Source organism: Vicugna pacos, chromosome 11 (genome assembly GCF_048564905.1).
Source record: "Vicugna pacos chromosome 11, VicPac4, whole genome shotgun sequence".
Lineage (NCBI taxonomy): Eukaryota > Metazoa > Chordata > Mammalia > Artiodactyla > Camelidae > Vicugna > Vicugna pacos.
In genome coordinates this window covers 27061038-27074927 of record NC_132997.1, presented here as the reverse complement: position 1 = coordinate 27074927, position 13890 = coordinate 27061038, and the positions used below count along the sequence as shown (strand labels likewise).

General features: G+C 57.2%; 1 protein-coding gene across 1 annotated transcript; it reads right to left on the bottom strand.

Moving 5' to 3' along the window:
- Positions 1 to 2028: 2028 nt before the first annotated feature.
- Positions 2029 to 13397, bottom strand: AGT (angiotensinogen). Its single transcript, XM_072972281.1, has 5 exons — positions 13319 to 13397; positions 7815 to 8672; positions 4477 to 4744; positions 3336 to 3480; positions 2029 to 2687 (listed from the first exon to the last, which is right to left on the bottom strand). The coding sequence occupies exons 2-5, from the start codon at positions 8641 to 8643 to the stop codon at positions 2496 to 2498; spliced, it is 1434 nt and encodes a 477-aa protein (XP_072828382.1). The 5' UTR covers positions 8644 to 8672; positions 13319 to 13397; the 3' UTR covers positions 2029 to 2495.
- Positions 13398 to 13890: the final 493 nt, after the last annotated feature.

The window sequence follows — 13890 nt, the reverse complement described above, 5'->3', positions numbered from 1 at the left end:
ATGTCAGTGCTGCCTCAGGTCCATCCGGGTGACGTCAACACCCCAGTTAAGATCCCGGATGGTCCGCGGGCTCCCTGCCGCATCCCCGCACCCAGCACAGAGCTGGGCACTCGGTGGGCCCCTCAGATATTTGTCACATGAAGGAAGGCGTGTTCTGTGGGGGTGTTTTTGGAAAAAGCAGCTCTGAGGCCCAGAGTCCGCACATATTTCGAAAAAGAAAACCGTTTTCCGTTTGCAGTTGTTTTAGGAGTTACAGAAGGAAGTGCCAGGGGGGCAGCTCTGATTTGAAGATCAGACCTCCCTGAGATCCTGAATCCGAGTGGTGGGGCCTGACTGGTGGCGGGAGCCTGTTCTTGGAGGGGAGGTTCCGAGCACCGCTCAAAGCAGTGCCTGCTAAACTAGTGTGGTGCCCGGGCATCCGGTAAAAAGCCAGATCCTGACTCAGGAGGTCTGGGTGGGGCCTGCGGGTCTGCACGTCTCATCTGCTCCCAGGCCCGTGCCCCTCTGGAGGCTCGAGGGGAGGAAACCGTCCCTTTCCTTTCCAGCTTCTCGGGGCCATCCCTGTTCCTTGCCCCATGACCCCGTGTCACGTCGCATCACCTTTTCACCCAGTTTCCAACATCACATCCCCTTTCATCTCTTTAGTCTGCCAGCCTCCCTGTCCCTTCCTCTTACAAAGATACGTGTGGCTGCACTGCAGGCCTCCCCAGATAATCCGGGATCATCCCCGCATGTCAGGACCTTTAATCACATCTGCGAAGCCCCCTTTGCCACGTCAGGTCACGTTCACAGGTTCTAGGGACTAGGACCTGCGCATCTTTGGATTCCATTATTTAGTTAGCCTCAGTTGCCCACAAACACTCCCATCGCTGTTGTGCCTTTCTGGAACAGGACTCTGAGACAGCGTGGAGGTCATGATCCTTCTATGAGTTAAGCACCATCTACAAGAGGTGGTTATTATTTGCTTATTCATTCAAGTGTCTCCCATTTTACGAATAAGAGTGGGGAGGCCCAGAGAAGCAGCGTCCCTGGGTCCGGGTCACACAGAAGTGGGTGCTGCAGCTGGGCTGCCTGCCCAGCCCGTCCATCTCTGGAACCCACACCTCTGAGGACCTGCCACGCTGCCTCTCGTGTGCCTGGCACCGCAGACCAGCAGCCTCTTCAGGCCTGGCCACACCCCCAGAGGTGGGAAGGACCAGACATCTCCCTTGACATCAAAACTAGGGAGAGGTGTTCCGACTACAGAGGAGGCACTTGGGCGTAGGAGAAGCTGAGATGTGAAGGACACTGTTGCTGCAGGCCTCAGTCAGAGGAGCAGACCACCCCCATTCTCCTGCTCCCTCCAGAGGAGCCCGGCCCCCTGGAGTGCGGCTGCAATGGTCCAGCCCCAGGGCTGGAGGGGCAGCGTCGTGCAAGCAGAGCACAGATGCTGCCCCACTCCCACCCCTCGGTGACTCTCAGCTCCCTCCCCTGTCCTCCTGTGCTCCCTGGCCCATGTGAGCAGTGGCCATACTACAAGCCTGCTTAGTCCTTTCAATACTTACGGAGAGGATGCTTTCGAGCACTTCTTGGTTATGGGCAAGCAGGGTGTGCCAGCGGGGGCCCACCTCCCTTTCAGGCTCTGCCCGAGATTTAGAAGGTGGGGGTCTAGTCCCACCCCTCCGACCCACGGGGACAAGCAGGCACCCAGCAGACAGATAGGGATGTGCAGATGTTCATTTGTGAAGATTTCTTTCTCCATCCTCTGCTCCCGGGCCCAGCGTGAGCAGTAGTCAGCTGGTGTTCCGGGAGGAAGAGGTGCAGGCTGCCCTCCCCACCCCCATCCTTCCTGGTGGGGTCCGCGCAGCCGGTCACCGGCACCCGGGACTCCTCCAGACCGGACTAAGGGCGGCCTGCGCCTTCCAGGGAGCCTCCGCCCAAAGCGCAGCTCCCCGTCCTAGAAAGCCCTTTTGTCGGTACAGTCCGTCAGCGAACTCGCATAGGTTTATCCCGCCGCTGCTTAAGTCAAAGACCTTTTCTTTTTTGCTAATGGTTGCAAGACATTTATTAATAACACAGGGATAATCAGCAGTGGGATTACATCTAATGCACATTCAGACACTTTCGTTATGTGTTTTTCAAAAACCACAAGTCTCAGGGGAAAGAAACACTGAGCAACCGAGAGAAAGGACAGCATTGTGGGACCCCCTGCAGGTCACCTGTCACACTCAGTGAGCTAAAGGTGAACCTGGGGCAATAAAAAATGGATGTTTTCATTTTAAAACCCAATTTGTCCATGAGAACGGAAACCATTGGGGGTTTCACAAACGAACAGGTGTGTTCAAGCTCTCTCGGGAGCAGCTAAACATCCTTCCCCCAGAAGCCTGAGGACTGAGGCCGCTCCTCATTGTAACAGCACTGGGTCCCAGAGAGGATCTCTGTTCTCCGGCTCCAGGCAGACTCAGTGGAAGGGGACGGAGCTGGGGTGGTGACCCTGGTGGCCCTGGCGGCAGGCCTCACGCGGTGCTTAGCGGGTTGGCCACACGGCCCAGGAAGTGCAGGGCGGCCGACTCGCGCTCCAAGACGGCCAACAGGAACGGGCTGTTCAGGGTCACCTCCAAGACCTCGGGCCCAGCCAGCGGCAGGGCGGACTCCGTGGGCAGCTCTCCCTCATCGGCTTTTAGTTCAAAAAGAACGCTGTTCAGCACCTGCAAAGCAGCACGCCTCAGGGTCAGTCCTGAAGGCCTTCTCCAGCCCCTTACCTGGGACATGGCTGTTCCTCCCCAAGTGTCCCTTGAGCCCGCCCACTCCCCTGTCACCTGCTGCCCCCAGCACATCCCTGGCGCCTGGGCCCCAGCCACCAGTGCTTGCTTCGTTTCAATAACTTAGCACAGAGAGCTCTGAGGCCAGGGCTGCAAGCCACCCTTCCCCCCAGCGCCCAGGCACTTCTCAGTTCAGAGGCACCTTGTCCCATGTGGCCCTGGGACAGCTGGTCTACTGCCAAATGTCTCCCTGAAGCCAGGAGCTGCGTGACTGGGCCAGGGGCACTCACTCTCCCAGCCTAGTCCTGACCCTGCTGCGGGATGTGGGGAGGACCCCCGAGGCCAGCCCGAGCTGGGCAGAGCCACACAGCACTGCTGGGCGGGCTTCGCTTCTCTCCATCTGTCCCCAGAAAGCCCCAGAAAGCTCCAGTCACTTCTCTTCCACCCCAGGCGCCCACCTACCTGGCCATGCTCTCCTCTCCACCCTCTCCCCCAACAACCAAAGCCTCCTCTGTGTCCCTCCCAGCCAAGCCTCCCACTCCATGAACACACAGAGCCCACGTCAGGGAGAGACAGACCCGGGCCTCCTGGTACCTTGCCGACTCTGGGGTTGGCATCGCTGATTTGGCCCAGGTTCGCCTCGGCACCCAGCAGGGTGGGCAGCTTGGTCTGGGCGAGCAGGTCCTGCAGGTCGTAGGACCCCTGAAGTGTCAGCTGAGGCATGGTCAGGCGGATGGCCCTGGGGAGGTGACGCACAGTTAGGAATGTCCCGGGTGGCTCGTGCTGTGAGGCCCAGGCCACACCCAGGGCTCTTGGAAGACAAGAGAAGCCAGGTGGCACGTGTCCCTGAAGGAAGGGACATTGGCCACTGTCACCCAGCTAGGGTGTCTTGGGAAAATTTTCAGCTACAAGTACAATTAAAAAACCCTTCATTTTCTTTGAAGTACTCGGGGAGGGATGTATGGCAATTAACAGCAGCGCTCTCTGGAGACTGACTATGACCAGTTGTCCTTTTTTACTACTCCTTTTTCAGGCTGGTGGCGTTGAAGGTGTATTCACTGGATAATCTTAAAACAACATCCTCAGGAGGGAGGGGTGGGAGGGTACAGCTTAGGGTTAGAGCCTGGGCTTAGCATGCACGTGGTCCTGCGTTCAATCCCATCCCTCCATTAAATAAATAAGTAAATAAATAACCTAATTACCCCCCAAAATAAATAAAATTTAAAAATAAAAAAACAGAATTTTGAATAAATAAATAAATTAATTAATTAAATAAAAAAGGAAGGAAGGAAGACGAGCAGATGACCCCGGCAGCTAATGGGGGGGAAGCTCTGGAGTCAAGGGCATCACCCCAAGGAAGCCCCTCCCCCAGGGGGCCCAAGGCTCTTAGGAGGTCCGTCCCCAGGAAGCTGCTGGGATGCAGCCAACCATGCAAGGCAGAAGGTCCCCTCTCAGGGGGTCCCAAACCCTGCGGATAAACATAAGCGTGAGAACAAGCATTCCTCCTCCTCCCCTCCCCTCTCCTGAACCCAGAGAGAGACGACCAGTCAAACGCTGGGTCCGTGGGTGAAGGGAGAGCTGGTGGGCGGATGCTCACCGGCGCCACCTGCTGGGCCCAGGCTGCACACGCGCCCACCCACGCTCCTCCGCCCCTGGGGCAGGACAGGCCCCGCGGCTCCCCGCTCCCCAGGGGATGCCACCCGGGAAGGTCCAGGCAGTCTCCCAGGAGCCGTACCGGGGAGAGAGGTTCTTCATCCAGGTCAGGAAGTCGTGCTGGAAGGCGAGGGCCTCGACCTTCCGCAGGTCGGAGGCGCAGTGCGGCCGGATGAGCAGCAAGCAGGTGTTGGCGCTGAGGGGCACGCGGGTCACAGAGAAGTTGTTCTGGGCGTCGGGCCAGTGGTGGAAGGTGCCGGTGCCCGAGAGCATGGGGACCGACACAGAGGTGGTGTTGTCCACCCAGAACTCCTGGAGCCCAGGCCGCAGGGAGAACCCCTTCATCTTTCCTGGAGGCGAGGCAGGAGACAGGAAGGGAAGAGTCAGGGAGGGGACAGGGCTGGGGGAAGCCCGGCCTAGGGGGCAGACCCCCCCCACCAGCAAGGCACCGCCCCTGCCCCCCTCCCCACGCCCCAGGACCCTGACCATCAAGTCTTCCTCCTGCAAAATCCACCAGCTGCCGGTGTTGAAGACGTGGGACCCGCTCCCACCTGAGACTTTACACCTGTCACCTTACTGAAGGCCGGCAAAGGAAACCAGCTCAGGGATCCAAGCCCCCTAGAAACTGGTCAGGTGCACGCAAACCCAGAGCTTCCAGCCAAAAGCCGGAGGTCTGCCAGGCTCACTTGAACAAATAATACTACTTAATTTTTTTAGAGCAGTTTTAGGTTCACAGCAAAATTAAGAGGAAGGTGCAGAGATTTCCCATATATCCCCTCCCCCACCTCCCCCACACCCCACCCTTACCTCCCCCTCCCCCGCCACCAACACACAGCCTTGCCCACTAGTGACACGCTCACTAGATGGTACACTTGTGAGCATGGAGGAACCGACACTGACACGTCATCATTACCCAGAGTCCGTAGTTTACATTACGTTAGGGCTCCTTGGCGGTGTGCATCTTGCAGGTTTGGACACATCCAATGTCCAGTGTCCAATGACATCTCCACCATTACGGCGTCACCCAGAGTAGTTCCACATTTCTCAGTACCCCTCGCTGCTAGGGTCAGACAGACGCCCCAGGGTGGCCGGTGGCTGTGAGCAAGCGTGCTGTGTGCAGCCTGCGCGCTGGGCCTTGAGCGGAGGGGCGAGCCCTCCCTGTGCCCTCCCACCCTCGCTGGCTGGGCTGTGGCCTGGTGCTGGCTCAGCCATTGTGGAAGAAGTGAGCAGACCGCTGAAGGCACTGTCGCTTGGGCTCTCTGCATAGCAGCAGCCAAGTCTCCATCCGGCCAGGCACCCCACGTCCCCACCCAGCCGTCCTCCAGTCACCTCGAAAGGCCCATCGTGTGATTGTTTCTAGGAGAATAAGGTGAAGCTGAGGATGAGCCCATCACAGAGGGGCCCACGGGCACCTGGCACTTGGGGTCTAAGCAGAGGTGACTTCAACAAGTCCAGGCTCGCTTTTTACTGAATCAGAGGTGCCCAAGGAGAGAGGGGCCAGGGAGCTGGAAGGACTGGCCTCCGGGTGGGAGGCAGCCGGGCCCTTGTGAGAAGCGGGTGGCTGAGGGAATTCCTCTGTCCTCGGAGCACTGTGAGTATGCACAAGGTCAGCTCCCGTGAAGGCTGTGAGCGAGAGGCTGCAAGGTCTGCCCTCAGACCACCCCTGTGCCCCCAGGGAACCCAGGCTTGGCAGGAGGCTTGTTAGTTTTCAGGGGAATAAGGACTAAATTTGTTTTCCACCCACAAACTAAAACAAAAAAAGATGCTTCGTCCAGAAAGAAATGAGGGTGGCTGCCCTCTCCTCTCTGCTCGTCTGAAGACCACAGTGCCCCGTCCTCATCCAGAGGTCAAGGACGCCTCTCCAGCGAAGGCTGGCTGCAGCCCTCCGCTCTGCCCTTCCTGTCCAGCTCTGTCATCTGAAGTGAGGCCAGTTTCTGGCATCAGTGGCTCTCTGGCGTTGCCTTTTGGGGGCAGGACTTTCTCAGTGAGCTCTCCACCCTGGACTCTTCTTAGGGACAGTGGACTGAGCCCACGGTCCCCTTCTGTCCTCCAGGGGGTGTGGCCACATCCTGCTGTGTGTCCCCCACCTGGACTCTGCTGCCCTGACCTGTCGGTGCTGGGACCGGCACATCCCAGAGCCATCACCTTCCTCCTGCTCCCAGAGGAAGGCTGGAGCCTCTGTCTTGGCGGTTTTTCAGACTTCCAGGGTATCATCAGAGCAAGAAAATGGCCGTGCTTTATTCAGCCTCTCTCTGCCTCCATGATTCTGTCTTTTGACTGCCTGCTTACTTGTTGCTCTGTGCCCCTGTCTGGATAGCACCTCGAACGCAGCCTCTCCCGCCCACCTGTCCATTCGCAGAGCCACTGTGTCAGGGCTTGTTCAGGGAGAGTTTGCCAGACAATTGCAGAACCTTCCAACCCCCCCACCCCCACCTCCAGTGCCCAGAGCGCAGGCCGGGGACGACCTCTACCACCCCACCTGTTCGCTCAGCTCCTCGCCACCCAGAACTCCAGTCTCCCCCTCATCACAAAGTCTCATCATCTGGTCCCCACCCATCTCTCCGGCCCTGCCGGACGCTGAGATCCAGCTGAGCAAAGTGGCTCCTGCTCTGGTTCCTCAATGACCTTTGCAGACTTGAGTCGTCCAACAGGCCTCCCTCCCGTCCTCTCCCCGGTGACACCCCTCGAGGGTGCCTGAGCCCTGAGGCACCTCACTGAGCACCATGACCTGCAGGGTTGTGGCTGAGGCATCGGTCTGTGGGATCCGCCTGTCTCCCTGGTCACCCACCTGGGGTTGGGGCCTGTGCATCCTTCCTCCTCATCCCCTCTGGGACGTCACTTAAAGTCTTGCAGGTAATAAACCTTCAATGATTATTTGTTGAAGGAATGAATAACCTGTATAATAGGGATTCTTTTTGGTAATTACCCCTCCCGACACGAAAGTGATTCAGGCAATCAGTTATTTTTGCATGGGACAGTGATCTTCTCAAGAGACAGGAACCCTCCCCTTCTGAGCTTGGGGCTGGGCCTCGGGGCCAGGAGACTGGGTTTGGATCCCAGGACCCCCGCTAGTGGCTGTGCTGTCTGGAGCACTAGATTTGTTTCTCTGAGTCTCTGTTTCCTCACTGGTGAACAGAGGCAGTCACACTTCACCGCATCAAGAGGGGATTAAGTGATGAAAGTAAAAGGAGGCAATGTAGTGGCTGCACACAGTAGGGCAGCAGGGGGGGACGGACGCTCAGCCAGTGCTCATCCAGGGAGCCCGGGGGGCAGCCACTTCCATCTTCCGTGAGGGTGGCCCTAGGTTTTTCCCAACGTCTGCCACCCTGCCCGCCTCCAGGCCCAGCCCTGCTCAGCTCTGTTGAGACGTCCGTAGAGACAGGAACAACGCCTTCTGCACCGCCCAGGGGCTGGCCTTACCTTGGAAGTGGACGTAGGCATTGAAGAGCAGGGTGCTGTCGGGGCTGACCCCAGTCAGGGGCTTGCCCACCTTCCACCCCGTCACCGCATGCATGAACCTGTTGATCTTCTCAGCGGCGAGATCTGGGTCCGTGGACAAATCTAGTGAGCGTGGGAGGGTGACCTGGGCAAAGGGAGCCAGGCCTTGCACAAAGGGCTGCTTCAGGCGCAGCCCAGGGGCCGTGAACAGGCCAACCACCGTGGACAGGAGCAGCCTGGCCCGGCTGCTGGCCCCGCCCTGGGCGACCAGAAGGCCCTGGATGGTCTGCAGGGCGGACAGGACCTTGTGACCGTCCAGCCGGGAGGTGCAGCTCTGATCGTCCCCAGGGACGCCCAGGAACGCCTGTAGCTGGCTGGCCGTGGGGTCCAAGGCTCCCAGATAGAAAGAGGTCAGGGTGCCAAAGAGAGTCACCGGGGAGAGCACCGCCTCGCTGGCCGCGCTCCGCGCCTCGCTCAGCGTCTTGTACATGTGGAAGCCCATGAAGTTCAGCAGCATCCCCACCTTGGCGGCCCTCAGCCGGTCTTCGGCCTCCAGCTGCTCGGTGGCTCGTACCAGCTGTTCCCGGAGAGCCTCCTCGTCCACGGGGGACGTCTTGGCCTGAATCGGGGCGGGCGTGAAGGTTGGGTCTGCGGGGGCCTCCACACTCGGTCTCTTCAGCTGGTCACAGCTGCTCTTGCTGTAGACGAGGAGGTGGAAGGGGTGTATGTACACCCGGTCCCCGGCGGCCAGGCCAGCCCAGGCCATGAGGCAAAGGACGGCGGCCCCCAGGCTCAGGCCAGCGGGAGCCATCGCGGACGGGGCGCTCGCTTCTGGGTACCCTGAAATATTTTGGGAAGGGTGAAAGGGAATTATTAAGTGCCCTCCAGCAATATTTCCTGCAGCCAATGAGCAGAGGAGAAGCCCATCCACGTCTACAAATTTCAAAGAGAAGAAATGGTTTCAAAGCTCTGTAGAAAATTGCTCCAAATACAATCCAGGTGCAGATTGCGCTGTTGTCAGATGCGTTGTGCTGTGGTGGCGCTTTCTCTGCGGGTTGGCTTTGGCCTTTGTTTTGTTTAATTTTTATAGTGGTGGGTATGTCTAAATATGGAGACATTTGTAGATTTTATTTATTTATTTCCTTATATATTTTATTTTATTTTGCAGGAGGTAATTAGGTTTTTATTTATTTACTCATTTTAATGGAGGGACTGGGGATTGAACCCAGGACCTCGTGCATGCTGAGCATGCCCTCGACCACTGAGCTATATACCCTCCCCTCAAGACATTTGCAGCTTTTAAAGAAAAATATGAGATGGATCATTATGTCAAGTAAGATGTAAACAAGTGTTTCCACAAAATATTGCAAGCATTTTTCTTGAGAATTACGTGAATGTCTGATACCATTTTTTCCTTGTGTTAATCAGTGTTATGATGCTTTAGTCAATAATTACTTATTTAATAAAAGAGTAATATGGAAACTGTTTAACATATTTTAAAGGAACACTTTGAGTAATGAAGTGTTATGATATTTATGCAGAATTTTAAAAATCCGTATGTTGAAGTTGATGGAAGAACGTTTCACATATTGAGGTCTGGGGAGGTCATTTTGGCTTATACACGATTTGGTCTGAACTCTGCTAACTAGAACGATCCATCTCATGGCCTGTCAAGCATGCATGGTCCATCTGCTTTAACCATTGAAGCAAAGAATGCGTTTGAAAATCAAAATGAAGTAACTTGGATTCAGGCATCCAAAATGGAGCTGGGTGGCCTGCATCACAGAAAACTTGAATTTTCTAAATGGTGTCACCCTCAAGGACACCACCAGCCCTTCTCAAAACCGTATCTGCGAGCAGCGGCCAGCTGCAGCCTGATGGTCTGAAGGTCTCCCCTTGTTACTATGCAGCCGTTTTGGACTCCAACCAGTCCTTGCTTGACAAACATCCTCATGTCCTGCCAGCTCCAGTCCTAATTCTTGACAAACAACTTATGTAATTTTGTGGGTTTTGCCTTTATAAGCCTCCTCTATTTTGTGGTCTAGCAGAATACAATTCAAGTGCTTCTGGGTTGCAATCCTCAGTTTGCCTCAAATAAAACTCTTTTTTAGCCTCTTGTAGACTGATTATTGATAATTCCCATCAACAAAGTCCTAACCCTCGTACCTCAAAATGTGACTGTATGTGGCGACAGAGTCTTTAAAGAGGTAATTCAGGTTAAATGAGGTCGTCAGGGTGGACCCTAATCCAATCTGACTGGTGTCCTTATAAGAACAGGAGGTTAGGGCGCAGACAGAGGGAAGCCATGTGAAGACGCAAAGACAAGACGGCTATCTGCAAGCCAAAGGGGAAGCCAGCCCTGCCGACACCTTGATCTTGGACTTCCTTCCTCCAAAATCATGAGAAAATTGATTTCTGTTGTTTAAGACCCCAGGCTTTGGCACTGGTGGTGGCAGCTGGGCAGACTAATAATATGCATGCACATGCTCATGACTTAAGTTTTCCCCGGAGAGCAAAATGTGGGGCAGACAGCCGGTCTCCGTGGGCCTCCCAACCCCAGAGGGTAAACCAGTTTGGAACACAGGATTAACACACACAGCGGATTCCCCCGAGTTAGAACTCGGCCTGGCATGAAAAACTCAGCCGTTGTAACAGTACCTGGGGAAACAAACGCTCCCCTCCTTCTCAGCTGAGGTGCAAAACTACAGAATGGAGGTGCCATATCTGTGTGCTGTGTGGCAGCTCACACAAGCCCTTTCCCCTGGATCACCCGATCTAACCGCTACACAGGCAGGCAAGGGAGGAATCGCGGACATGGAGAGGGGAGTTCTGAGATGGAAAGGAATGTTCCCAAGGCCGCACGGCAAGGATGTAACACAGATCCAGTTCCAGCCTCCTTTTATTCTCGCAGGTTATTCTCAAGCCCAGTGCTCACTGGGCCCACCTGGGGAGATTAAGAAATTTTGAGGATCTGTATCTCACTCCCAGAAATGCTAGTTAAGTGGCCCTGGGGGGGCCTGGGAAGGGCTTTCAGTCTCCCCGTGGTCCTAACAAGTAGCGGGCTTGAGCACCACGCGCTTAGCGGGGGCCAGCCCAGGCATCTCCCACCTGTCTCAGCCCCCAGACCTGGGGGACCCTGGAGAGCTCTAAATCGTCCCTGCCCAGCCCCACTCGCCACTGGCCTGATTTCACTGGTCTGTTCCGGGTACTCCCAGGAGACTCGGATGTGGCGCCACGGTCTAGAACCTCTGCCCTCGACACGGGTCACCCGCGGCCGGCGGGAAGATCTCCAGCACCTTTCTCTCTCCAGAGCCCTGCGATTCTGCTCCAGCCTCTCCTCTGGCCGAGAGCACACGGACTAGACTGAGACCCCGGCAGTCTCTGCCTATCCATTCATTCTATTATCCGATGGTTCTCACTGAGAGGATGTGTTTGCCGTGTTGGGTTCACTCGGTACTAACAATGCGTGCATGTCCCTCCTCTCCGTGCAGGGGTGTACCGTGCCACCAGGTTACTTCTCAGCCTCCCCACGCCCCTCCTCACCGAGCCCTGCCCTCGAGAGCTGGCCTCGGCCTCCGCAGCACGTCACCAATGCCCAGCTCTTCCCTGCAGACGCACGCTCGCCCGGTCGGTTGCTCCCCTCTCCCAGGCGCCGTAACTGCCGCGGCTCGGAGCGCGGGGCGCTCGGCTCCCACGCGCTGCGTGTTTGCTCTGCTCTAGTCACCAAACTGCTAGAGGAACTTTGACCTCTGAACTTTGACCTCAGCCCCCCACCTCCCTTCCTTCCAGGGCATTTGACCCAATCCACCGCTCTCAGAAGCCACGTGACATGGAAAACGGAAACAGAAGCTTCTCCCCTCCTTACAGGCCTTCCTGTCAGACAGACCAAGGTGGCCAGTCCGCGTCCCGTGTGAAAGGATGTAAAAGGCCGGATCAGGTTCAGGCATCGGGGAAGCCCGTGGGGCCGAGTGCCAGACCTGACGGTCCTGGGCTGGGGCCGAGCAGGTGACCACAGCCCATGCCGGCTGCCTGCAGGCCTGGGCACCGGTCAGGTGGTTTTCAAGGCAGAGGCCGTCCTTTGCTCTCAGTCATGGCCCGGCTCTAAGTCAGCACGCGGCGAGGTCCCAGCCTGACGCCCCCTCCCTGGTCTCCCTCCCCCACCTGCCCCTCCCTGGCCTCCCCCTTCACCAGCCGCTCCTTCTAGGCACCCCTGCTCGTCCCGGCTCTGTGCTTAAGGCTAGGACAGCAGCTGACGCGTGTATAAGGCTGATAATTGCGGACACCGTTCCAGCACTTTCGTGTACCAAGTCCTCTAACCATCACAGCCACCCTTGTCCTCCTGCCAGGCCTCATCGACACCAGGGTTCCCCACAGTGACTGTCCCTGCCACTCCTGAACTCCTGATCCCTGCCCTCCTTACCTTTCTCATAGCCCTGGTCACCTTATCGACCAGTTACTTGGAGCCTGGAGCATTACCGCCCAGTTACTTGTTTGTCTGTTATGTTCAGCATTTGTTGCCCGCCTCCTCCCACGGGAACTCCACGAGAGTGGGGTTCTTGCTGTGTTTTGTTCACTGATCTGCCCCGCATTCCCCAAACTGTGCCTGGAACATAGGACATACTCGGTAAGTCGTGGCTAAATGAATTAATTAATGCTGTTTTGCAAAGGAACAGAGAGGTTCAGGGCCTTGCTCAAGGTCACACAGCTAGTAAGAGACAGAACTAGCTGTCAAACCCAGACCCCCGCTGACTTGATAGTCCACAATTTAAGCATCAATCTCTACTGCTCTTGAACTAAAATAAGAATGTGCCTTTTCAGTTGATCCGACAGTTGAGAAGTCTCCTTCCCGTTGTATCAGCTCTCTTAATTTACAGCATCGTCCCTGAGCAAGGGAGGCCAGGCATTGCCATGAGTCCCATTTTACAGATGAGCACACTGAGGCTCAGGGAGACAGAGTGATGAGCTGGAGTGCACAGACCCAGACCAGAGACAGCACCACCTCAAAAGAGGGGTGGGAGACTGGACCACCCCTCCCCTGAGCCCTGTGGGGATGCAGCCCGGGCTCTCTGGGCCTGGCTCTCCCCTCAGCTCTGCTACCTGCACAAGTCTTGCTGTTTCTCTGTCCAGAAGAGGACCCTATGGACTCTTGACTGCAATGACCCTGCTCCCGCACCAGCCCCCAGCACCCAGCCCTGCTCAGAGGGAGCGGAGGACCGGGCCACCCTGCCTGCGGCCGAGCGGAGCAGTTCCCCTGGTGAGACCCAGGGTGGGCGGAGGGGAGGGGACCCAGCCTCTGGGTCTTCAGTGGTCATGTCCTCTGTGACACAGGTCCCCACTGGCCCCTGGCTCCTGGGTGTCCTTTAGCCACAGCCTTCCAGCAGCATTTCCCTTCCCACACAGCCCCCCGGCTTCCTCCGCCAAGCAGGCAAGTCACCCTCCATGCAGAGCACTGGGGAGGGGTGCGGGTGGAGAGGGGGGCCCCTTACCTTCTGCTCTCCTCCCCGGGACAAGGGCGGCCTCTTCCCCCGCCAGGCCGCGGAGGCCCTATTTATGCCTGAGGGGTGGGGATGGAGCGGTTCCCAGACCGTCCTGTGCCTGGGCCAGGGGGAGGGGGTGACATCACTTGGCCGGGCCGTGGGGGTGGGGGCCTCAGGCAGAGGGAAGGACGCCAGGCCACTGTCACGCTGGGCCTCCTTCCAGGAAGTCAGGGTGATCGATGCACACGGTTGTTGCTGAACAGCGCGGGCTGGTACACGGGCGGGTTACACATTTACTCACGTTGTCCCAAGCTGCAGCCGCTCTGATCCGACACAGGAGCATCCCATGTGGGTGTATGATGTGTCTGCCCCGAGGTGTGGCGGCCGGCCAGCCACCCAAGCCTTGGGACCCAGCCCCCTTGAGGGGGTGCATCTGCGAGGCCCCAAGATGTGTGGGCTCGTGGGCCCAGCAGGAAGGGGAGAGCCCAGCTTACCCTAGGGGGTGGCCTGACCCCACAGCCTTGAGCAGCTCAGGGGTTGTCCAAAGAGCCATTGGGCGCCCATCCTGTGCAAAGCCCTCT